Source organism: Bos mutus, chromosome 23 (assembly GCF_027580195.1).
Source record: "Bos mutus isolate GX-2022 chromosome 23, NWIPB_WYAK_1.1, whole genome shotgun sequence".
Classification (NCBI taxonomy): Eukaryota; Metazoa; Chordata; class Mammalia; order Artiodactyla; family Bovidae; genus Bos; species Bos mutus.
The window spans coordinates 22,340,461-22,365,628 of record NC_091639.1 but is presented as its reverse complement, the minus strand read 5'-3'; the positions used below and the strand labels follow the sequence as shown (position 1 = coordinate 22,365,628).

The 25,168-nt window shown below is 47.2% G+C and overlaps 2 protein-coding genes across 2 annotated transcripts; one reads left to right on the top strand and one right to left on the bottom strand.

Moving 5' to 3' along the window:
• Positions 1 to 1,217: 1,217 nt before the first annotated feature.
• TRIM15 (tripartite motif containing 15) lies at positions 1,218 to 11,485 on the bottom strand. The gene is made up of 7 exons (XM_005911373.3): positions 11,117 to 11,485; positions 9,131 to 9,226; positions 5,351 to 5,581; positions 4,567 to 4,589; positions 3,243 to 3,358; positions 2,827 to 2,859; positions 1,218 to 1,789 (listed from the first exon to the last, which is right to left on the bottom strand). The coding sequence occupies exons 1-7, from the start codon at positions 11,483 to 11,485 to the stop codon at positions 1,272 to 1,274; spliced, it is 1,386 nt and encodes a 461-aa protein (XP_005911435.2). The 3' UTR covers positions 1,218 to 1,271.
• A 3,375-nt stretch (positions 11,486 to 14,860) lies between these two features.
• TRIM10 (tripartite motif containing 10) lies at positions 14,861 to 24,164 on the top strand. The gene is made up of 7 exons (XM_070360718.1): positions 14,861 to 15,313; positions 17,110 to 17,205; positions 17,711 to 17,941; positions 18,677 to 18,699; positions 19,035 to 19,150; positions 20,318 to 20,350; positions 22,087 to 24,164. Exons 1-7 carry the CDS (start codon positions 14,885 to 14,887, stop codon positions 22,626 to 22,628), a joined length of 1,470 nt encoding a protein of 489 aa, XP_070216819.1. The 5' UTR covers positions 14,861 to 14,884; the 3' UTR covers positions 22,629 to 24,164.
• The last annotated feature ends 1,004 nt before the right edge of the window (positions 24,165 to 25,168 follow it).

Below are 25,168 nucleotides of genomic sequence, written 5' to 3'. Positions count from 1 at the left end.
CAGAATTCATTCTTCAGCTCTGTGAACAGAACTCAGCTTTCACGTTTCACTACTACTAGTACTAGGTTGGACTATCAAACAATTTGATTTTTTTCTGGGTTAGACACAGAGTGGTTCTGCCTGTGATGACAGAAGAGCCTCGGATTTGCTTCTTTTGTATCAAGGACTTATATTAATCTACTGAAATTGGTGGTAATTATTCACATCACAATGATTCATATTACAGTTTAGTAATGCGGTTCACACAGGGTACAAGCACTTGGAGTATCTTGAAAACATCTGACCCCATAGTTCAGGAACAGGGCTCATAGGATACAAAAAGGTAATCTTGTACATAGATTTCTACTAGAGAGACCCTGATAGGGGAAGAAGGTAGATTTTTTCCCCAGGGTTGGGATGGGAGGATGGGAATATAAGTGTTAAACTTGAAAGGAGAGAGCTAGAATCAGAAAGTATAGTCGAGGTGGTGATGGTGGTAGTGTGTGAATCATCATCATTCTTACAGAGATTCATACTTTGTGAACTTACTTGAATGTGTAGTCAGATTCTGTGTCCAATAACAACAGTAACAATAATAAATGTTTAAGAGGTGAGTTGGAACTGAACACAAGCCTCCTCTTATTGAAAAGTAAGGTCTGGCTAGCCTGCCCTCAGGCAAGTCCTGAGTAAAAGGGACAGGATATGTATTGGTCACAGAGATTCCACTGGCCTTTCTGTCCACCCCAGCAGCACCGATTAGACACACGGGACGCAGGAGTCTGGGTGGGTTGCACACTTTATTAGGACATACTCTACAAGAGAAAGGACCAGAAAGAAAGGGGACCTGGGTCCACTTGGGGCTGGATGAAGAGACTCTAAGATCAGAGAGACGAAAGCATCTCCATGTGTATGTCCAAAAAAAAAAAAAACAGTCAACTTGATACATTAATGCAAGCTCCACACAGTTCTGGCTTTTCCCATGATAGTTATTTCGAAACTTTAAAAAGTTTTATTTTAGTCCCCCCCAAACCAAAAAAAAAAAAAACCACTGACTACTCAACTTTGGTGTCCTGGTGGCAACCTGCCTGTCTCTGGTTCTTCCCTAGGGAGTGCACAGAAGGCAGGAGCCTCAGCAGGGTGACCAGGGACTTCCGAGAGTTGAAAGACATACGATAAATAAAATGAAAAAAATTACAAAACTATAGGGACTTGGAGATCCCATGTCCTAACGAATCGTCCAAGGGTCGGCGCTGGATCCCCCGGGCGCCTCACTGCCCATCGGAAGGCCTGCTTCAGCCTTTTAAAGTAAGGCAGGAACCCTTTTTCCAGACAGCGAAGAAGGGAAAGACTTTGCCGGAGAAGGAGGCGGTGAAGGTGAAGATGGGCGCCTGGGTGTCGGCGTCCAGCAGGGCCACGCGCCCCGCCTCGTAGTCCAGGGCGACGCCCACGTGGCGCGGGATGTCGCTCAGCGGCAGGTCGGTCCCCGGGGAGGTGCTGGCCCAGCACTGCTGGTGGGAGAGGACCACCGCCCAGACGCCCTCCTCGGTGCTCAGGCCCTGCTCCCCCTTCCTCCTCACCTCCTCCCCGACCACCCCCACCGTGCATCCGCCGCCGTCCCCCAGCTGCACCTCCACCTGCCAGCGATGGCGCCCCGAGGAGAAGCCGGGGGACCCCAGCACCACCGGGAGACCCTCGAAGCGCAGGGGGCTGTCGGGCAGGTTCTGCTTCTGCCGGGTGTACCTCACAGACTTCCTGTCCTCGGAGAGGACCAGGCTCCGGCTAGCGGTCTGAGGGTCCAGAGTGACGACCCCTATTGGGAGGAAGGCGTGTACATCAGAACTGGCGGCTCCGAAAATGCCCCTAGAGGGAGCACTGTGAGTGGGAGGTACAAAGAGCATCCGCCTTGTGCAGCCTGTCATTGTCCCGCTTCTCAGAACCTCAGTTTTGTTCCAGGAGGCAGAGGATGACATCTATACCTGACCGGCAAGGGGTGCTGCAAGGCTTTGCTTCTCAAAGTGGGGTCCATGAATCAGGACCATCACTTGCCTGGGAGCTTGTTAGAAATGCAGAATCTTGGGCCCTAACCCAGACCTACTGCATCAGAATCTGCATTTTAGTAAGACCCCCCCCACCCCCCACAGTTGAGTTTTCTACAAGTTAAATTTGAGAAGCAGAATAAGGTGATGCTTTTGGAAATAGTTTCTCAGTTAAGCACCAATTTAAAAGTTGTGTCTGACTCTTCGTGACCCCATGGATTGTAGTCTACCAGGCTCCTCTGTCCATGGAATTCTCCAGGCAAGAATACTGGAATGGGTTGCCATTCCTTTCTCCAGGGGATCTTCCCATCCCAGGGATTGAACCTGGGTCTCCTGCATTGCAGGTGAACTCTTTGCCATCTGGATCACCAGGGAAGCTTAAAAGTAAATGCTATTTAAAGAATTGTACAGTATTTGTCCAGGTCAATAAAGAGTCTAGGACAAATTTGGGCAAAAAGACCAAGCATTTGATAAGTATTTTAAATAAATAATATGTATGTGTAATCTAACATTAATTGAGCACTTACTATGTGCCAGGTATTATACTAAGTTTACTAATACATGAATTCATTTACCTTCAACTACTTATGGGATGGGTACTATTATATTAATTATAATAGTACAAAGAGGGACAAAGAAGCTTAATGACTTGCCAGTGTCTCATAACTAGCAAAAGCTAGAACAGAGAACCCAAGCAACCAGGCTCCAGAGTTTGTATGTTTAATTGTTCTGTCCTTCTGTCTTGGAGTGGATGGATGAGTGCACGAAGGGATAAATGAAAAAATGGCTCCCAAGGCCCCCAAGTGTTTACCTGATTCTGTTTCCAGATGATGCACCAGATTTTCTGAGGGAAGCAAAAATAGAAAGACCTGCGACTTATTACTTCTTATAGGCCTTATTATTATTAGATTTATAGGACTTATTAGTTCTTATTTCAAATAAATAAGCACAGTGTGTCCTGGGAACAATGTGAGGACAAGGACAGAAGAAAGGGGGCTTCTGCTGTGAGAGAGATGATGTCCTCACCTTCCTGACTCTGCCGTTCCCATCCTTGGGGAGAGGGGATGCTCAAAGGAATGGTCTCTCTGGGCAGAGTAGGATCACTAAGGGAAGGCTTAAGGGATGGGAGACGCCTTGAGCCAGGTTGGGAAGGTGAAGATGGAGCTTCATGGAAGGCAGATGGGAAACTGATGGGAATGGGGGAAGTTGCTGTCCCCTTTCACTTACCAGAGAACGCCCTCATCATCTCTGGGAGGGTGAGTATTTTCCTGTGGAGATCGCGGATCTTTTTGACAAGGTCAGGAGAAATGGCCTCTGGACTCACAAAAGTCTTCATCTCACACCTGCAGACAAGTTGGTAACCAGTTAGGTTCTAATTCCAAAAATAATGTTTGGGTCATTCAGACCCAATGAGGCTAAAATCTGACTCAAGAATCTTGGCATCTGTGGTGAATAATTAGATTGAGTGACATCTCTTATCTTTGCTGGTAATGTGGAGTTACTAAAGCAAGAAGCCTTTCAGCTAGACCTAAGAGGAACTAGGTAACCACTTCTCAGGAATTAGATACAGGTGCTTTAAGAGAATGTACCCCTGGGGACCAAAAGAGAAAAGATCACCACCCCTATTAGCCTCTAGAGGGCGGTACAGTGCCATTTGAAAAACAGCCTTAAACAATCTAATTTGCATGATGTTTGGTACAAAGGGAAAGGGGTTGAAGAGGGATGAAAAAAGGAGATGAAAGAAATCCTACACCGCAGTGAGAAAGACCTCAATGCTGGTTCCGGTTCAGTCTTTGCTTGTCAGTCTCTGTGTGACTGACAAGCACTTCTCCTCTTCATCAGACATGAAGACCTCAGAAAAACTCTTCTAGATCTAGATCTCTGACACTCTTTGGAAGTATGTTTAGAGAACTTCCTGATTCATGGGCACCTGACTTCAGCCCCCCTACACACACATGGGCAACAATACATGAGGACTCTTCCCTAGTCACTGTGTCTCAAGTTGAGTGGGAAAAATGATTGAAAGAATAGACTGGTCTTTCTGTTTTGTGCTTCTCATATTCTGTACTAAATATTTCCCCTTTGACTGACATTTTACATGGTGTTAAATACTGACTCAAACACTAATAATTCAGGAATTAAATAAGATGTTCCTGGATCAGTTCAACATAATTATTATGTAATTTTTAAAATTATTACTATTTTGGCCGTGCCACATGGCTTGTGGGGTTTTAGTTTCCCTATCAGCCATTGAACCCAGGCCCTAGACAGTGAGAGCATGGAGTTCTATGCCGGGGAATTCCCCATGATTATTATTTATAACTTCACTTCTAAGGGGAAGAAAATGTGTCCCCAGTACCAGTTTAAAAAGGAGCCTTAGCATACAGACCTGAGTAAACTGGGGCTGTTTGTGTGTGAGAGGATGACAGAGTGTCTGTCGAAGTGCTTTTGCTTCTCTGGGTAACCAAATGTAGGTGCAAGGTGTAGGAGCCTGCACCTTCAGTCCCACAGTGCATGCCTCCCCCCTTCAGTCTGGGAGAGTGGGGCCTACCTGCTCTGGTTGACTCTGACATCCTACAAAAGGAAAAAAAAAATGCACTTAGTTTCCATACATCCTTCCCATCAGGGCTTCTGTACATCCTTTCTTCCTTTTCATATCAGCTCAAAACTCTCCCCTCCAGAGAGCTGATCTGTTTAATCACCTACTCATAGACTGCTCATTTACATCATGCTTCCTTACTCACGTGGGACTGTGTTGTCAGTTCATTAGCTGGTTCCTCTGTCTCAGCCTCATCCTAGGAGTGTGTTCTGCCTCCAACCATTAGGAGATGGTGGAGAGCAAGGACCAGGCCTTGAGTTACCAGCCAGAAGATATGAAACAGGATAATGTAGTGATAATCACAACAGGAACTGTTTTCCGAGTCCTTTCAGTGAGCCAGGGACTATGGTAAGCATTTTGCATGAAATTTTTTTTTATGGTCTTTGCAACAACCCCATGAGGGAGGTAAAATTATCTCCCCATGTTTAGAGAGGTTATGAGATTTGCCAGTGTCACAGCTGGCAGAGCTGACTGACACTGAAGCCCAAGACCATCAGACTCCAAAGCCTTTGGCATGACCACTGTATGTGACATGGGAAAGTCATCCAGCTCTTCTGAGACTTCATCTCTGTAACCTCCCTGGGCCAAAGGAACCCAATAACCATCAGTCCCTCTCATTACACATCATCTCTGCTTCCCTTTCCTGTCTCTCTCCAGCATCTTCCAGCCCCCAGCATGGTGTCCCCTTCCTGTGGGCTCCCTCTCCTATCCCATGAGCTGGTGGGGTGTCTCTCACTTGCAGAAGCTCACTTGCTGGCTGCTGACACTTCTCCTCCAGCTCCTTGACCTGGGCACCCAGCCGGGCCACTTCCTCAGAGAGTTTGGAGAGATACTCATCCCTCTCCTTCCATATCTGCCGCTCCAGCTCCGTCAGCCTGGCCAGGAGGAGGCGCTGCTGTTTCCCCAGCTCCTGCTGCAGCCTCTCAAAAGCCGCTTCCACCTGCTGCTTCTTGCTTTCTATCTGAGTCTGCAAGGGGTAGAAAGACAGGCATGGTTAGGGAGAAACTCACAGAGCTGGGTTCCCGGAGCCTCGTTTATATCCTTACTGTTGATTAAAAGGGTCAGGGAGTAAGCAGTTCCAAGATTCATCCTCCCAAATAATATTATGGTATTAATACAAGTAGGTAGGTGTCAGGATAAACTTACCAAGGATGAGAGTCATGCTCTCATCTCGCCTAGAGATTCTAATAATAATGCACATCATGCTCTCAGAGCCAGGATTTTCAAACATACTTCCACATCTGCAATACCATCCTAACCCTCCCATACCATCTCTAGAGTCAGGTGGAGATGATCTCTTAGAGAGCAACTGAAGCTAGAGGAGGCTGTGATTAGAGCACAACTTATGAGAAGAGAGGGCTTCCCTACTGGCTCAAGTGGTAAAGAATCCACCTGCAATGCAGGAGACACAGGAGACACATGTTCGATCCTTGGGTCGGGAAGATCCCTTGGAGAAGGAAATGGCAACCCAATCCAGTATTCTTGCTGTGAAAATTCCACAGACAGAGAAGCCTGGGGGCTACAGTTCATGGGGTCGTGTCCATGACTGAACATGCACGCACTGTGTGAGAGAATGGTGTGGCGTTGGTCTTAGCCACCAAGGTCACCATCTACAGGGCATGTTTTGATGGGCATTCAGGGATGCTGGAGATCTTCCTGTCCCCAGACTCTCTCTCCTTGGTCAGAGATTCCACAGTGTGGATTTCCTCCTGGAGAACTTTGTAGCACAAGAAAAGAGATGGGAGGGAGCCAGATACTGCCACACCATCAGCCCACTGTCCTCGGGGTCAGCCTTGTGATCAGTCCTAGCATGCAGACACTGGCATACATTTTCTGGCCCCAAGCTTCCTATATGAAGGCAATGCTTTCAGGTAGACAGACTGTAATGGGAAGAGCAATGGATTAAGGGTTAAGAGAACCAGGCTTTAGTCATTTCATCATGAACTTGGACTTTGCCATGTGGCCTTGGGAGCATCACTTTTCTGGACATGAAATTTCTGCTCTGAAAAATAATGGCTGGCAAGATGGGTTTTGGATTAGAAGATGCCAGAACCACTTCCAGCTCTGATATTCTGGGATTCCTCAACCTTGACCCCAAATGCCCTTCTGCAGAGACAGAGGCAGAAGCAAGTCAGGGAGGTGAATAAGAACAGTCTGCCCATTCTTCCCAGCCAGGTAATGGACACCAGACAACAAGCTGCCCCAGAGTCTGCTAAGAAAACCCCTAAATGGGGATTTCCAAGTGGGAGAAATGGGTAAAATTTTTGTTTAAATAAAGTGAGTTTTAAAAACAAATAAACACAATGTGTTAAATAACTTTATTCTAAAGTTTGACTAGTCAGGTAGACTTATGAAAAGCATTTTTGAGCACTTATCAGAATATGGACATAACTTTCAAATACTACAGAATATTATTTTAATATTGCAAGGTTTTAGGCCTAAAAATGTATCATTTACTTTATGAAATCCTACAGCAGAAATCCTATAGGTCATATTTTCTCAGCACTGGGAATGACAATAAAAATATTAGTTAAGATATAACTAATAAGTACTATATAGCTGCAAGAAAATTGAATTTAGGATCATTTTAAATAGCTACCGGATTAAATAGCAAATCCAAACTGATATTACTTTTGCAGAGTCAAAGGAGTGCTAAGGAGGAAGCATTGAGACTAGAGATAAAAGACTAAATTCACCTAATTCTACCAAAACTACCTTAATGTCACAGGAAACAATGTATGCTGCTGCTGCTAAGTCGCTTCAGTCGTGTCCGATTCTGTGCGACCCCATAGACGGCAGCCCAACAGGCTCCCCTGTCCCTGGGATTCTCCAGGCAAGAACACTGGAGTGGGTTGCCATTTCCTTCTCCAATGCATGAAAGGGAAAAGTGAAAGTGAAGTTGTTCAGTCGTGTCCGACTCTTCGAGACCCCATGGACTGCAGCCTACCAGGCTCCTCCATCCATGGGATTTTCCAGGCAAGAGTACTGGAGTGGGGTGCCATTGCCTTCTCTGAAACAATGTATACATTTGTCAAAACATCATGTTGCATATTTATTTCTCAAGTATACCTTAATAAAAGCTGGGGTGGAAGGAGAAAATGCACCCTTAAAAGAAAGAAAAGAAAAATAGTAATTCTGGCCATGTACATGCCTTATTCATTAAAGTGGAGGATTATCACATCAGAAATTTGTGCAAACCATAAAAACACTTTCAAGTATTAGGAAAATAATTATAGGGCTTCCCTAGTGGTCTAGTGGTTGGAAGTCTGCCTGCAAATGCAGGGGACATGGGTTCAGTCCCTGGTCGGGGAGGATCCTACATGCCACAGGGCAACTAAGCCCATGCTCTACAACAAGGGAAGCCACTGCAAAGAGAAGTCCACACACTGAAACTAGAGAGCAGCCCCCGACCACCACGACTAGAGAAAACCCGTGCACAGCAACGAAGACCCAGTGCAGCCAAAAATAAATATATAGAAAATAATTACACTTTACAAATAATGTTATTATATGATATGTGGGGTGGGGTGTTCTAAATGAAGAAAATCAGGATTTCTTATGAGACTCTGTTCTGCCACGAGTGTCTCTGTGAGACATTTTATTCGTGGATGCTAGGTGGATATTTGATGATTTAGAACAAAATTATACTTATTCCCAAAAGCTGTCTAATGCAGACAACCAAAAATTCTCAAAGTTTACAAGAATCCTTAAAATGTCCGACGGAGCTGATGGGAAGCTTGGGGAATGTCTCAGGACCAGAAGTTATTAAGAGCAGGATCCAGAAGAGCGATCAAACTGAGAGGCCAGGGCTCCATCCAGATACTTGACTGATCACATGGCCCTCACTCCCGTGTGGATCATCCCCACCCTGCCCCCTCGGAATAAACAAAGAAAGGTGCTGACTGGAGCCACCCCAGATGTGGGACCCGAAATGTGAGACCCACAGAAAAGTGCACAAGAAAATAAGTTACCAAGATGAAGGGTTAAAAGAAATTAAACATCACGTAACCTTCAGATACTAACAATAAGGTTTGCTGCTGCTGCTGCTGCTAAGTCGCTTCAGTCAGGTCTGACTCTGTGCGACACCATGGACTGCAGCCCACCAGGTTTCTCAGTCCATGGGATTCTCCAGGCAAGAACACTGGAGTGGGTTACCATTTCCTTCTCCAATGCATGAAAGTGGAAAAGTGAAAGGGAAGTCACTCAGTCGTGTCCGACTCTTTGTGACCCAATGGACTGCAGCCTACCAGGATCCTCCATCCATGGGATTTTCCGGTCAACAGTACTGGAGTGGGGTGCCATTGCCTTCTCCAACAATAAGGTTTAAAGACATGGAAAAAACAGGAAAAAGCTTAATTTGAAAGGAAAAAAAGAACTGCAAAACTGTATTTGGAAAACAACCAAATAGAAAGCTCTGTGAAAACTAAGATGAAAATTAACAGAGTTGAAAATTAACAAAAAATGAGAAAAGAAAATCCCCAAAGGAGAAGACGGCCTATGGGGATGTGGCCTTTACCAGGAGCACTTGGAGCTTCTGGTCTTCCCGGCTCTTCATGTCGTCAATCTCATCTCTCTCCGTGCTCAGAGCTTCCAGCCGACTCCTGAGACGGTCCTGTGGATAGAAGAATAGGCAGAAGGAGGTAGCTTAGTTCATGATTTGACTCAATTGTCTACCATGTTCCGGCACATCGTCATGTGCTGAAGAAGTCAAAGGTAAAAAAAAAGACCCACTTCTTGTCTGTAAAAGACCACTATCAGGACTTTCTTGGTGGTCTAGTGATTGGGACTTGGCTCTCTCACTGCCTGGGCCCAGAGTTTGATCCCCGGTTGGGCAACTAAGATCCCATAAGCCATGCTGCTCAGCTCAAAAATTGAAGAAAAAAAAAAAAAAGACCACCATGTAGAGATGGAGTCTGTCACAAGTGAATGACATACAGACAAATGCAACAATTGAGGTGTGTACACAGTGAGATGGGTGCACAGCAGAGGGGCAATTCTGCCTGCAGGGGCAAGGGAAGGTTGTAGAAAGCAGCTACCAGTTACAATGGGCCATGAAAGACAAATTTCCAGTTGGGTAAGAGAAGGGGAGGAAGGTAGTTAATGCCTCTGAACTGTACACTTAAAATTTGGTAAAATGGCTAAAAAAAAAAATAGTGAAGCAGACTTAGTGAATTGAACAGTTGCTGGCAGGGGGAAGGGTGGGGTGAAGGGATAGTCAGGGATTTGGGGATCAATACTGATATATTTAAATATATATAGTATATATATTTTTATATATATATAAATATTTAAATATATATAGTACACACTGCTATATTTAAAATGGGTAACCAACAAGGTCCTTGCTGTATAGCACGTGGAACTCTGCTCAATGTTATGTGGCAGCCTGGATGGGGGGGAGTTCGGGGAAGAATGGATGCATGTATATGGATGGCTGAGTCCCTTCACTGTTCACCTAAAATTATCACAACATTGTTAGTTGGCTATACCCCAATACAAAAAAAAGAAAACACTAGGGGGGAAAAAAGAGTGAGGGGAGTGGAAAGCTTTCCAAGAAGAAGAAACTACTAAAAAGTATTAGAAGCAGAAAGAGTGTTAATTCAGCAAACAGCAGGTATATAACGGTCAGTCTGTCTGGACGTGCCTGGAGAAGGTGGCTGACAGATAAAGGCAGGATCCCGAATGCAAGTGGCCTTGAATGCTAAAGGCATGGGCTTTCTTCAGACACAGAGTCAGGATCCACAGGATGGTTGTGAGCAGGGGAGCGACATGATGGGCTTTGTGATTTGGGAGGCTCTGCCTCGCAGCAGACTGGAGGGTGACCGGAAAGGTGAGAGTGCAGACAGGGCCCTTGATGGAGCCTCTGTGACAGACGGGGACAGCCTGGATTCCATGGTGGTTGTGGGGATAATGCCGAGGGAAAGATGAGAGATGGTTCCAGGGAAGCCACTTCCAGACCTGGTGACTGGGTGACAAAAGGGACCTGAGGGGCAGATAGGAGTGGATAGTGTCCCCAGGACCAGAGGGACTACTGTACTGCCACACCCCACTTCTCAAAAAGAAGAGCAGCTGTTGTAGGATGACCTCCCCATCCTGCCTCCCCTCTGAGCCCCAGCCGTCGGGGCCTTGCTAGGTCCTATACCCAGTCTGGATCCGGGGAGACCAAGGCCACCCTGCCCATGACCTGCAGGAGGACAGCTGCTCTCTCTCCTTCCCAGTGAAGCCGTGGCTAGAATGCTCTGTGCTCCATCACTGTGGGGTCCCCTCAGGGCTGGAGCTGAAGTTCTCCAAGACTGTGAATGGCCACACATCCAAATGGAAGGAACCATGTCTCACTCAGCCTGGGGCTGCCCCAGGTCCCAGCAGCCTGGGGTTGGTCTCCTGATATGGACCATGGCCATATCCAGCCATGGCTCTTCCTGGAGCTCTCCGCTCCATCCCCTTCACCACCTCGGGACACTGTCCTGCCCCAGATGGCCCGAGCTGATCCCACGCCTCTTACCCGGTAAGGCTGGATGGCCTCGTCCAGGAAGCCCACGACGTGGGCCTGGTGGGAGGGACCCTCCCGGCAGAACACACAGAGGAACTCAGCGTCATTCTCGCAGAAGAAGTAGATCTTCTCGCCGTGCTCCTCACAGTAAGTCTCCCCGAGAGGGCCCAGGGGCACAGGGACCAGGAGGGTTTCTCTCGGCTCCTCCTCCTCGCAGAGGGCACAGAGAAGGACCCTGCCGGAGGGCTGGGCCCCCATCTGGGAGGGTGGAGGAAGGCACAGCCGGCAGAAGGCGTGTCCGCAGGCGGCGGTCACTGCATCCTCCAGGGGCCCTTTGCACTTGGAACAGGTAGCCCCTTTGTGGGAGGGGGTCGCGGGCATCACGGTGTCTTCCCCAGCCCGTCCTCTCAGGCCTCTGCCTCAGTCCACATGAACCCTCTTTCCCTGAAATTGAATCACTTTACATGAGTCACAGAGGAAAGGAATGGGAGGCTGAGAGAGGGGAAGGCAGGGGTGTCCGGACAGAAAAGCCACCTGGCTCCACCTCTTGTGCTTCCCAGAGTCCCGGCTACCACTTATCAGCTGAGTGGGTTCAAACTCCAGGGCATCTCGAATTACCCAGCATTCCCCAACAGCGGCCCTGGCAGCCTGTTCTCCCCTCGTCCTAGTCCTTCCGGCCCCTGGGGTGGGGAACAGAGCACACCATGAGGTCACAGGGAGATGGGGTTTCCTGGAATCCTTCCCTTGACCACTGGCGGGTGGGGAGAGTTGGGGAGGAGACCTTGCTTCCTGTCCGGCTGAGCAGGTGGGAGCCATAAACTTCAGGCCCTGAGGTGTGCACAGGTGTGCACACAGCGGCAAAGTCCAGCTGGAGTGGGAGTGCTCACTTCCGGGAGATTGTTCTGGGGGCTTTGCTCAATGCTGCAGGTGTGATGATCGCCCACCAGGACCCCTCCTCTGCACTTCCATTTTAGCTTTCAACTGCAGCAAGGAGAAGGCAAAAAAGCATAATACAAGTGATCTGTGTTGATACAACTTAGAAAAGTCAAAAAAAAAAAAAAGATAAACAGGTTCAACCACATTTATCTAAGGCTTAGTATTTTCGTATTGTTACATCCAATCTGATAACAGCCCTTGAGAGCAGGTGATGATTATAGGAAATGTAAAGCGAAAGGTAAAGTGACCTTTCCTGAGTCACAGAGCTAGAAAGCTGAAAGGCTGCAGTCTACTCAAGTCTCCTGGCTTCTAGCTGCATGCCCTTCCTGAACTCCCAGCCAGGACAAGGGGATCAGACAGTCATGGGTCTTCATCCGCTCACATGCATCTGTGTATAAAACCAAGGAAAACACCTCCCATAACCCCTCTGGAGATCAGCCCTCCACCCTGTCTCACTCCCTTTCCACTCCAGCTACTTTGTGTATCGACTTCCCTTCCCCCCACCTACACCCTCTGCCCCCAAGAGTGCAGTCCCTGGAGCTGCAGTGTCCAGCACAAGAGCCTCCAAATGCCCGAGGCTGCTGGGCATTGAATGTGGCCGGTCCCAACTGAAAAATGCCATATGTGTAAAATACGCCCTGATTCCAGACTTTCTTGTTGTTTACTTGCTCAGTCGTGTCCAACTCTTTGCAGCCCCACGGACTGTAGGCCGCCAGGCTCCTCTGTCCATGGAATTCTCCAGGCAAGAACACTAGAGTGGATTGCCATGCCCTTCTCCAGGGGATCTTCACGACCCAGGGATGGAACCCATGCATTGGCAGGTGGATTCTTTACCACTGAGCCACCAGCGAAGCCCCTTCAAAGACTTTAGCACCAAATAAGAAGAATGTAAAATGTCTATGACTAATTTTTTCTATCGATTACACACATTGGTACTATTTGGGGCTAAATATTAGTTTCCTGTCACCCTGCTTGTTTAATCTATATTCTGAGCACATCATGAGAACTGCTAGGCTGGATGAGTTTCAAGCAATGGAATCAAGATAGGCAGGAGAAACATCAACAACCTCAGATATGCGGATGACAACACTCTAATGGCAGAAAGTGAAGGGGAACTAAAGAGTCTCTTGATGAGGATGAAGGAGAAGAGTGAAAGAGCTGGCTTAAGACTAAATGTCAAAAAAAGATCATGGCATCCAGCACCATTACTGCATGGCAGATGGAAAGGGAAAAGGTGGAAGTAGTGAGTGACAGATATCCTCTCAGGCTTCAAAATCACTGTGGATGGTGACTGCAGCCTTGACATCAGAAGATGACTGCTTCTTGGCAGGAACATGATGACAAACCTAGTCAGTGTGTTGAAAAGCAGAGGCATTACTCTGCAGACAAAGGTCTGTATAGTCAAAGCTACGGTCTTTCCAGTGGTCACGTACAGTTGTGAGAGTTGGACCGTAATAAAGGCAGAACGCCAAAGAATTGATGCCTTTGAACTGTGGTGCTAGACAAGACTCCTTTAAGTCCCTTGGACAGCAAGGAGATCAAACCAGTCAATCTTAACGGAGATCAACCCTGAATACTCACTGAAAGAACTGATACTGAAGCGGAAGCTCTAGTATTTTGGTCATCTGACGTGAACAGGCGACTCATTAGAAAAGTCCCTAGTGCTGGGAAAGATCGAGGGCAGAAGGAGAAGACGGTGTCAGAGGATGAGATGGCTGGCCGGCATCACTGATGCAATGAACATGAACTTGGGCAAACTCTAGGAGACGGTGAAGGACAGGGAGGTCTGGCATGCTGCAGTCTAAGAGTCAGACACGACTGAGTGACGAAACAACAACAATAATTAGTTTCACTTATAAAAAATATGGCTACTGGAACTTAAAATTGCGTATGTGGCTCACATGGTATTTCTGTTGGACAGCATGGCTCTGAGACTCACAAATCTGAGTGAAAATTATGGCCTCTCACCTCCCTTTCTGTGTGCCTTGAGCAAGCTAAGTAAACTGGCTGAGCTCAGCTAATATCGTAACAGCACTGACGTCACAGAGCAGACTGGAGAAATAAATAAGATGGCGTGTTTAAACCGCTTATGTCAGTATGAGGAATATGGTTATCGTAAATAAACTCTGGCTGGTGTTATTTTTCTTTCTCCTCCCCCACGCAGAGTACATTCCAACCCCTTGGGCAGCCAAAGGCAGGCCGGTTGGAGCATCACTGGTGAAGTTGCTTGTGCCCTGATCCACCGCCCCCGCCCCGGGCACAACACCCTTATCTGAGTCCCCACACTCCCCTGGGTTGGCTGATACCTTCAATCTCCCTGGAGACAGCTGGTCATACTGCAGGGAGGCTGGGTGGCATCACTGCTCTGTGACCCAGTCTCCCTCCTGCTCCCAAAAGAACAGTCTCTTCTACCCATGGGTGGTTAAGATACTTCTACCGTGAGCGTCTCTGGATGGACGGGACGAGGCAGCAACCTGCTGGTCATGGGCACCAGCTCAGACAGTAACTGAGGTCATCTCTGGGAGGCTGTCACCCCTTCTTCTTCCCCTCCTCTGCTATTTCTCTGTTTCTGCCCTGGAGGTGTGTGTCTGTTCCTTTGGGAGGGGGAAAGCAGAACCCTGGCTGCCAGGCGTGCAAGTGGGTGCCTTGCTCTTGTGTGCAAGTGCAGGTGTGTATGTGTGTGACCATGAGGCTGTCACTGGGTATGTAGGATGCCCCTGTGTCTGGCCGTGTGTGCATGTGGGTGTGTGAGTGAGCGCTGTGCGTCCTCATTCTTCTCCCAGCCCTGCCCCCAAGCCGAGCAGAGAAGGTGACCTTGAAGAGATCACAAGCAACAGCAGCACCATGGCCTCAGCTGCTTCCGTGACCAGCCTGGCAGATGAAGTCAACTGCCCCGTCTGCCAAGGGACCCTCAGAGAACCGGTCACCATCGACTGTGGCCACAACTTCTGCCGAGTGTGCCTCACCCGCTACCTGGAGATCACCAGCCCGGACCCCGAGGAGCCCCCGACCTGCCCACTCTGCAAGGAGCCTTTCCGCCCAGGGAACTTCCGGCCCAACTGGCAGCTGGCCAACGTGGTGGAGAACATCGAGCGTCTCAAGCTGGTGTCCCAGATGGACTTAGACGAGGAGGATGTCTGCCCAGAGCACGGAGAGAAGGTCTACTTCTTCTGCGAGGACGATGAGATGCAGCTGTGCGTGGTGTGCCGGGAGGCCTGGGAGCACCGCGCCCACACCGTGCGCTTCCTGGAGGATGCAGCGGGGCCCTACCGGGTAGGAAGGGGAAACTGCGGGCTTTCTGGGGTGTGTCTCAAATGGGACTAGACTGAAAGAAGCAGAGCGGAGGGGTGGATAATTTGGGCCACTCTTTATTTTATCATCAGCCAGGCAATAGACCCAGGTATGCAAGATCATGTGTTTGTGTTTTAAGTATGTCCTATATTGTTTCCTTATGGCCAACACAGAATAGTAGCTCAACAAATACCTGTTGAGTGAATGAGTCACCAAAACACGAGCATGTGTGTCTGGGCCCTGGATCAGTCAGGTGTGTCTGAGGATGTCTGGGTTTGCACTTGAGGAAGTGATTGCATAGTGTGTATTAGTATTAATGTTTGCACGTTTCCCAGTGGGTACAGTGTGTTTGGGGGGATCTGACAATTTGAGTGTGTATGTGTAACTGAGTGCTCATGTTTGTGAGTAAATGAGTGTTTACATATATGCAGGTTGGGTAGATACATATAGTGTGTAATTTTCTCTGTCATTAAATGAGTGTATGCTGCTTTTAGTTGTTTATGCATCTTGTTTTATTACAAGTAGGTGTCTGTGTTCATGTGTCAGCTAGTTAATTAGCATGTATTGGTAAGAGTTCTAAATATATTTTGCAGTGTATTTTTATGGCCATTTATATGTGTATAACTGTTCCTAACTCTTCTCTAAAGCAAGAAATTTTTTGTTTGTTTGTTTTGGGAGAGTGTTTTGGCCACATTGTGTGGCCTGTGGGGATCTTATTAATAGTTCACCAACCAGGGATCAAACCTGTGCCCCCTGCAGTGGAAGTACAAAGTCTTAACTGCTAGACCACCAGGGAAGTCCCCAAGAGCAAGCAGTTTTTAAAACAAATCATTGATTATTTTTTGCATCATCCATGTTTCTTGTTCCCTCCAGATCATACTCAGAAAGTTGATTCCATTCATAACAGAGGTTGTTTGGAGGTATTCCTTTTGGGAGATGTGAGAAAGTTAGGATAATTTCAAAGAAGGGCATATCAAATTCAGGACAGACCCTAGATACCATTTATTAAAGGCAAAATAATTTAGAGTGTGTTTAGCCTGATGACAGGGCTTCCCCGGTGGCTCAGCAGTAAACAATCTGCCTGAATGCAGGAGACACAGGAGATAAGGGTTCGATCCCAGAGTTGGGAAGATCCCCTGGAGGAGGGCATGGCAACCTACTCCAGTATTCTTGCCTGGAGAATCCCATGTACTGAGGACCCTGGAGGGCTACCGTCTGTTAATTTGCAAAGAGTCAGACAAGACTGAAACGACTAAGCACATTCACACAGCTTGATAACAGGAAGGCTCAGGTGGGAACATGGAATCATAGCCTATAATGGCACAGATTAAAGGGGGAAAGCCCTGATCAAAATTCTTGGAGAGCCAAACAAGAGGAAAAAGACCCAAAGAGAGTCAGCTGTTAAGGACAATAACAGCCCAAGCTTTGTCAGCTGAGACCCAACTCCTTCCGTTGGGTCACTCTATTCCAGGAGACAGAGATGACACTTCTTAACAAATCATTGTTTCCATCTTAAATATTTTTTAAAAATTAATTGAAGTATAGTTGATTTATAGCTTTGTATTAGTTTCTAGTGTACAGCAAAGTGATTCATATTTTTTTCAGACTCTTTTCCATTATAATTTATTTCAAGGTATTGAATTTGGTTCCCTGTGCTGTACGGTAGGTCCTTGTTGTTTATCTGTTTTACATATGGTAGCTTGTATCTGCTAATCCCAAACTTCTAATTTATCCCTCCCCCACCTCCATCTTAGATATTTTATGCCCCTTCTTTCCAGGAACAAATACAAAAGTGTCTTGAATGTCTAAGAAAAGAGAGAGAGGAGATTCAAGAAATTCAGTCAAGGGAAAATCGAAGGATACAAGTCCTCCTGGTGGGTCATCATCCCTTCCTTAGCCCTCTTGCCTTCCTCTGGCTCCAGTGCCTATCTGAAATCAAGGAAACATCACATATAGTGGCTTTGAAGTCCTTCTGAGTTTGAATCCTGAAACAAATTAGCTCTGTGACCTCAAACAGCTCTCTATGCTCAGTTTATTTTTCTGTGAAATGAAGATTAAAAATTGTCACTATCTCACTGAATTTCTGTAACGACTGTCCCTTAGTGACACGCACATTGTGTGCACTTGGTAAATGGCAGGAAGTTGGGTGTCCTCACCCCTTCCTTATATCTCCTCCCGGAAGTGGCAGGGCAGGTGGAAAGGAAACCAAGTCTGTCCGGGGACCTGGAGACTAGGGGGCTCTGACTTTACCACCAAACCTTGGAAGATGTGGATCTGGGCCAGGAGGGAGACGGGAGTGAATCAAGGAAAAAGAAGGAAAAGGAAGGGGAAAAAGAGGAGGAATAACTTCCTGGCCTCTTTCTTCTCCTGCCCTCTCAGACTCAGGTGGCCACCAAGAAACAAAAGGTGATTTCTGAGTTTGCACATCTGAGCCAGTTCCTGGAAGAGCAGCAGAACATCCTATTAGACCAGCTGGAGAAGCTGGATGAGGACATCCTGAAGCATCGGGATGAGTTTGATGTCCTGGTCACTGGGGAGATTGGCCGGTTCAACACCCTCATTGAGGAACTGGAGGAGAAGAAGGAGAGGCCGGCGAGGGAGCTCCTGACGGTGAGAGCTGAGCCCCGCCCCACCCACCATGCTGGCCTAGGCTTTGTGGCATCTTTAGCACCTGAGCCATCTCTTCTTCACTCACAGATCTGTGTACCCCAAGTGAAAGATGGGTCACAGGACCATAAGTTCTGAATTCTAAGAATCCTTGCTTCCCCTAGAGCTCCCAGGTCACTTTGCTCTGATTGTGGTCTCTTCATCCTACCATCCATTCAGATAGGGAAGATGCTTTATTTATCTCACAAATACTTTATTTATTTGTGAGGATCCTACAGTAAAATGCAAGTGAAAGTAGCACTTTGAAAAGCATCAGGCACTAAGCAAACAAATGTCAGGTGCTGTTTTCAAGGCAAACCATTCTCTGTGTCACCACCCCCCAGTCAGGAAGTTCTTTCTAGTCTATTTCACTTTGTCTTGCTGGAGGAGAGATACTGGGGTCCCAGTATGGCATCACAAAGGCAGCATGACTTAGGGGGACACACTTGGGACTGAGAAGCAGGTGACCTTGGGATGGGACTTGTCTTTGCCTCTGAGGGCCAGGTCACTTCACTGTCTGCATCTTATAAAATAAAGGAGTTGGGCTCCAAGATCCCTGAAGCCTCATAAACCCTAAAATGCTGTGACTCCATGGATCTGGTGTCCTTTTCTATCTAGGGCTGAGAATACAGTATTTTTGTCTTTTCTTGTGGGAAGGAGAAGTGGAAACCAAGTCTCTGCTTTCTCTCTTTTTCCTAGGATATCAGAAGCACTCTAATAAGGTAAGTTTGTCTCTTCTTTCCCCACATACATAAACAAACAGGCACTACACGCCTGGTTATTGCCAAACAAACATACGTTCTCACATTACAGATAAAACTCACATGTAAACTTTCACATCCTCAATTGCATTTCCACGTATAACCATAGGTACACACCCAGCATGGCACTGCCCGAGAGTGGGCAGTGAGGAGAGGAAGGGGGTCCATCCTAGAGGAATGATGTCTGCCCATGGGGACTAGCACCTCCAAGCTCAGTTAGAAGAAGATGACCAACTGAGTCTGGGGGCATCGCTAAGGAGGATAAATCCCAGACCCCGCCATTTCTGTGCCCCTAGATGTGAAACCAGGAGGTGCCGGAAACCAGTGGCTATATCTCCGGAGCTGGGCCAGAGGATTCGGGACTTCCCCCAGCAAGCCTTCCCGCTGCAGAGGGAGATGAAGATGTTTCTGGGTAAGAGGACCCCATGGAGCACAGGTGGCCATGAAGCCTGGGCTTACGAGTGGCCTCCATGCCCTGCTTCCCTACGCTTGTGTGACCTTTGACAAGGCTCAAGCCTTTCCAGTGCCTTGTTTTCCTTATTTGCCAATCTTTATAAAATCTGCTTTCAGAATAATGTGACAAGGAGTGAGATAAGAAAGCTGAAGCTTTCCAGAAAAATTTAACTATTTTGAAAAATAATGAAACCGATCTAACCACTTGTCATGAAGTGACATGTAAGATAATGATTAACAAAATTAGTCACTGTCAATAATTTAAAAAAGCCATAGGGGCATTTGTGATATATAATGAGTTTTTTTTATAATTGTTAATTAATAGCCACTGAGAGTATTTTTCTGTGCCCTGTGGTAGCTGACTTCCCTTCCTCCTTTCCCTGGCTTTCCCCCATCCTCCACCCCATTAGGCTGGTTCTCAGAGTTGAACTGCCCATGTGGGGACCATGACCCCCTTTTCTGAGACAGGGAGTGGTGATAGGTGAGGGAATGGAGGGTTTGAAATGAGAGTCAGAAAAGTGGCTTGCTGCCAACACCTCCCCCTCGTCCCACATGACATCATGTATGATGCCACCTAGTTCTAAATGACCTGCCCACAAAAAAAGTCACCTTAGAAGAGTTTTCCCCTAAGTCCACTTCCTGCAAGTAAGTGGCCTAGCAGAGAAGGAAATTTTACTCTCGTCAAAGGCTGACCTTTGACTCTCCCCTAAATTATTTCCAAGCAGAATGAGAAACAAATTAACCCGTTTATCTGTTCATTAAGTAGATGTTTCTTGAGCATTTACTATGTCCTGGGTTCTGTGGGAGGCATTGAACGTAAACATGGTCTCTGCCTGCTCAGAGCTAGACAGTGAGGCTCAAAATGAAGTCCCAGCCTGCATCAGCATGCCCTGGGAACTTGCCAGAAATGCAAATCTTGGCCCCACCCTGGGCCACTTGAATCAAAAACAAGTGCTCCGGGGGCTCTGATGCAAGTTCAAGTTCAGAACCACTGGTCTAGAGGGTTCCACCTGCCATTCTTCTCTTTGTCCCTTCCCTTCCTGGGGCCTCAGTTTCCTCATCGGTAAATGTTCTGTGGTTTTGTAAGACTAATGAAATTGCATCTTGTTTTACTTCCTCTTTACAGAAAAACTCAGCTTTGAGTTGGATTATGAGCCAGGTAAGTTGCCTCTGTCAGTATGGGAGGGAGTGAGGAATCTAAAGTTGAAAAGGACGGATAATTTTGCCGGGTTCCACACTGGAAAATGTACTAGTCAAATACATATATATCATACATATATATATATATAATATATATATATATATATAAATAAATGTACACACACACATAATGTCACACATGGCAGTGATATATGTCACTGCCTTTATAAGGACTGCCTGAGAACCATGAAGAAGGAAAATGCACACACTCATACCACGTACCTGACAGGAAGTTCAGGTTCTGATCTGCACTTGACAAGATAGAAAGATTAAATGAGCCTGGGCCAAGGTCTATCGGGAAGGGCTTCCTGGATGAGGGGAACTTTGATCTGGATTTAGAATAACATTCTTAGAATTGTCAGGACCCCCCCCACTCTCTCTTGGGTGTTGTTTCATGGATGATAGGCGTGCAACCTGTGGGCAGGAAAGGAATAAATTCTGGACCCCTCTCAAGGCCATTGTTCCTAGTCTATCAGCCAAAGACACTGGGAAGTCGTGGGGTTCTTGGAAGCGACTCTAATTCATGGACATATCAGAATTCACGTATTTGTCTCAACTTATGGATACTAAAAGTAGCACTATGCAGAGATCTGCAGAAGTTTTGATGTCAAAAAGTGGCCCTCAGACAGCCTGATTGTAGATTCCTGAGGCAAAATGAATGCCCCGTGGGTGAGTCAGGGAGCCTGACAGGAGCGAAGAAGACTGAGTATATGAGTCATATGCACCCAGGGAGTGATCATGAAGTTTGGACTGGGGGTGGGGGGATGTCCCCGCCCTCTGAGATACAGGAGGGATAGGACGTGATGTGTCAGCAGAGGAAATGAGAGCAGGCACACACAGCTCTGGGCGTCAGCCAGTTTGCAGGCGGCAGAAGTGCTTTTCAGGGGACTGCAGAGAACCAGATGAGAGCCTGCATGTCCAAACTAACACACTAACCAACTGACTAATGCTGTGGTCAACATAGACAGCATATTAAAAAGCAGGGACATTACTTTATCAACAAAGGTCTTTCTAGTCAAAGCTGTGGTTTTTCCAGTGGTCATGTATGGATGTGAGAGTTGGACTATCAAGAAAGCTATGTTGGAGAAGACTCTTGAGAGTCCCTTGGACTGCAAGGAAATCCAACCAGTCAATCCTAAAGGAAATCAGTCCTGGATATTCATTGGAAGGACTGATGCTGAAGCTGAAGCTCCAGTACTTTGGCCATCTGATGCAAAGAACTGACTCATTGGAAAAGTCAGCATCAGTACCACCCTGATGCTGGGAAAGATTGAGGGCAGGAGGAAAAGGGGACAACAGAGGATGAGATGGTTGGATGGCATCACTGACACGATGGACATGAGTTTGAGTTGGCTCTGGAAGTTGGTTATGGACAGGGAAGCCTGGCATGCTGCACTCCATGGGGTCACAGAAAAGAGTCGGACACAACTGAGCGACTGAACTGGACACATCCTCTGAAGCAGGTGTTAACAGGTTCAGGAATCATTTAAGGATTGTGCTAAAATGCAGATTCCGTCTCAGGTGGTCTGGGGTGGAGCTTGAGAGTGTCACTAGCAAGTTCCCAGGAGATACCCATGCTTCCTGTACACGTTGTTGGGAGTAATGCTAACGTGAATGCCAAGGGGAGTGGTTAGACCTTTCTTGAAGGTGATAGTGTGTCTGCTGACATCTGCATCCCTTTTGTTTTCCCCACAGCGCACATCTCTCTAGACCCCCGGACTTCCCACCCCAAGCTCCTGCTGTCCGAGGACTACCAGCAGGCTCGTTTCTCCTACAAGTGGCAGAAGTCGCCGGACAACCCCCAGCGTTTTGACCGGGCCACCTGTGTCCTGGCCCATGGTGGCTTCACAGGGGGGAGACACACGTGGGTGGTGAGTGTGGACTTGGCTCACGGGGGCAGCTGCACCCTAGGCGTGGTCAGTAAGGACATCCGCCGGAAGGGGGAGCTTCGGATGCGGCCAGAGGAGGGGGTGTGGGCGGTGAGGCTGGCCTGGGGCTTCGTCTCAGCCCTGAGCTCCTTCCCCACCCGACTGACCCTGGAGGAGCAGCCCCAGCAGGTGCGGGTGTCCATCGACTACGAGGTGGGCTGGGTGACCTTTGCCAACGCCGTCACCCAGGAACCCATTTACACCTTCACTGCGTCCTTCACCCAGAAAGTCTTTCCTTTCTTTGGGCTCTGGGGCCGAGGGTCCAAGTTCTCCCTGAGCTCCCAAGAGGGTGCAGCTACCCTGTCCTAAGCACAGGGCTCAAAGAGGGGACCTAAGGACTTGACCCTGGCTGGGTCACCTGAGATTTGAAATGACTGCTTTAGATGATGTGGTAAGAGTCGGGACTTTGGAGAGGGACAAGGTGGGATGAACTTCAGTCTGCTGATCAAGCCCTTTCCTCAATGCCGGGTGGATGGGACTCAGACTACTGCTAGCCCTCCTCACCACCATCTCCACCAGGCACAGAAGCACTGTGTAAGAGGAAGGAATACTGGATTTGAGCGAGGAAGACTTGGGTTCTAGACTCAGCCTTGCAATGAATTATACGATCTTAAACTAGGCATCTCACCTCTTTTCATCTTGTTTTCTCCCCTAAAATATTAGAGTTCACCTACTCATATCCTTAGGAAATATTTGTTGTGTGCTAATTATGAGCCAAGCAGTATGGTAGCCACTGGTGACATGAAAGGGAAAAGAAAAAAACGAACAAACAATAAAACCCCACAAAACTTGTCCTGTATCTGAAGGAGGTCATGAGAAGAGACAGTGACCTAAGGAGGAAATGAGAGCACAGTGTTGTGATGGGAGTCTGATCTGGGCACTAGAACAGCCCAGAGGAGGGTATAACCCATTAGGAGGCAGGAGGTGAGTCAGGGATGGCTTTCTAGAAAGGGGAGTCTAAAAGATGGGTATCGTGGTCCAGTGGTTAAGACTCCATGCTTCCAATGCAGGGGGTGTGGGCTTGATCCCTGGTCAGCAAACTAAGATCCCACATGCCTCAGAGTGTGGACAAAAATAAATAAAGAAATAAAACCAAAAGATGATTATAGTGAATGAGGAAAAAAGGGGGAAAAGCATCTTAGGGAGAAGGTGTGGCAGAGAAATGGATGGATGATCTGTGACCCATGGGATACTGGGTCATTTGCACTGTCTTCATGAGCTGATTGCTCATGACACCCACCCCTGACACCACTCAAGTGCCTTCTTCTGGCTGCGATGAAAATGCAGGGCCTTGGTAGGAAGGGGTCAGGGAAGTTGTGGACATAAGCCACAACCTGAGGTCCACACTCATCCTCTGGAAAATCAGGAAAATCCTGTTCTTGATCTGTTGATCACCATCTGACATTGAGAAATGAGACGAAAGGAATAAGATGGTGAACAGGAATGAGTCCCAAATAGCTCAGCTGTGGGAGCAGAGATAGCACTGTAATAAGGTTTGTACTGGGGAAGGAATCTCAGACAGAGGCAGGGGGTGAATTGCCCAAATGGAGTTACAGAGGGGGACCTGTGACTTGTAGCCCAAAGCACTGGGACTGCTCCAGGGCTGGATAAGAAGTGTCATCTGAGGGACTGGGCAGAAGAAGGGAGAGAATCAGGACTTTGTAAAGATGTGTGGTTTTGGGTAGAGACCTTGTAGGGGAGCAGGTTGTATTGGCAGAAGTTGTGGCTGCACATGGTGTGAAGAAGCTGAGTGTTCATGACTCCAGAAGCCACCCTGCCTGGTGCTGGTTCAGGGATAAGAACTAACACGTGGCTGCCTTGAGTTTGTAAGATGATTTCTGTCATTCCAAGGAAGTTTAAATCCTATGTACAATAAAAGCATTGTCTTATATTTTATTTTTAGTTCTTGGTGGTGTGTCATTTATTCTGCTTAAATAACCTTTCACTTTAATACTGTCTCTGTTGAATCTGCTCAGACATAAAGTAAAACGTTCTATCATCTCCCCATTGCGGCCTCTGGGAGGAGCAAACCATCCAGGTGCAAACTCTAAGGGGAGATAGGCACAGTGTCTTGAGGCCCAGACTTAGAAGTCACCCCAAAAGTTCTGTTATTTACCCTCTTCTTTTTTTCCTCTTTTGGCCAAAAGGCTTATAAGATCTTGGTTCTCCAACTGGGGATTGAACCCAGGCCCATGGCAGTGAAGCTGGCATCCTAACCACAGGACTTCCAGGGAATTCCCTGTTGTTTATCCCCAGTTTAGTGGTGGTTTAGTCACTAAGTTATGTTCTACTCTTGCAACCGCCTGGGCTGTAACCTGCCAGGCTCTTCTGTCCCTGGGATTCTCCAGGCAAGATTACTGGAGTAGGTTGCCATTCCTTCTCCAAGGGATCTTCCTGACCCAGGAATCGAACCCAGGTCTCCTGCATTGCAGGCAGATTCTTTATGGGCTGAACTATGAGGGAAGCCCTCAGTTTAGCAAGTAGAAAACATGGGGAGATCAGGAGTGAGGAATTGGAAAATGAAGGTACAATTGCTTTTCCTGGGAATGTTCAGTATTTCATGTAAAATGTGTAGTCAAAAAAAAAAAAATAGAAAAAGAAAAAGGCACATGTAAGTCCTTATATAATGGTAAAACATACCCCAAGTCCCCAGACCTGGGATTCCACCAAAACATGGATTGTCTTTTTCTGTTTATTTTTCACTGGTTTTAGTTGTGTTTTTAAAAATGACGATTAGCCTCTAGGGTAAATGTGTATGAAGATCCCAGCCTAAACAAGATAGCATTGTAAAGCAATTATCCTCCAATTAAAAAAAAATGTATATATATTTAAAGAATACATTAGAACTT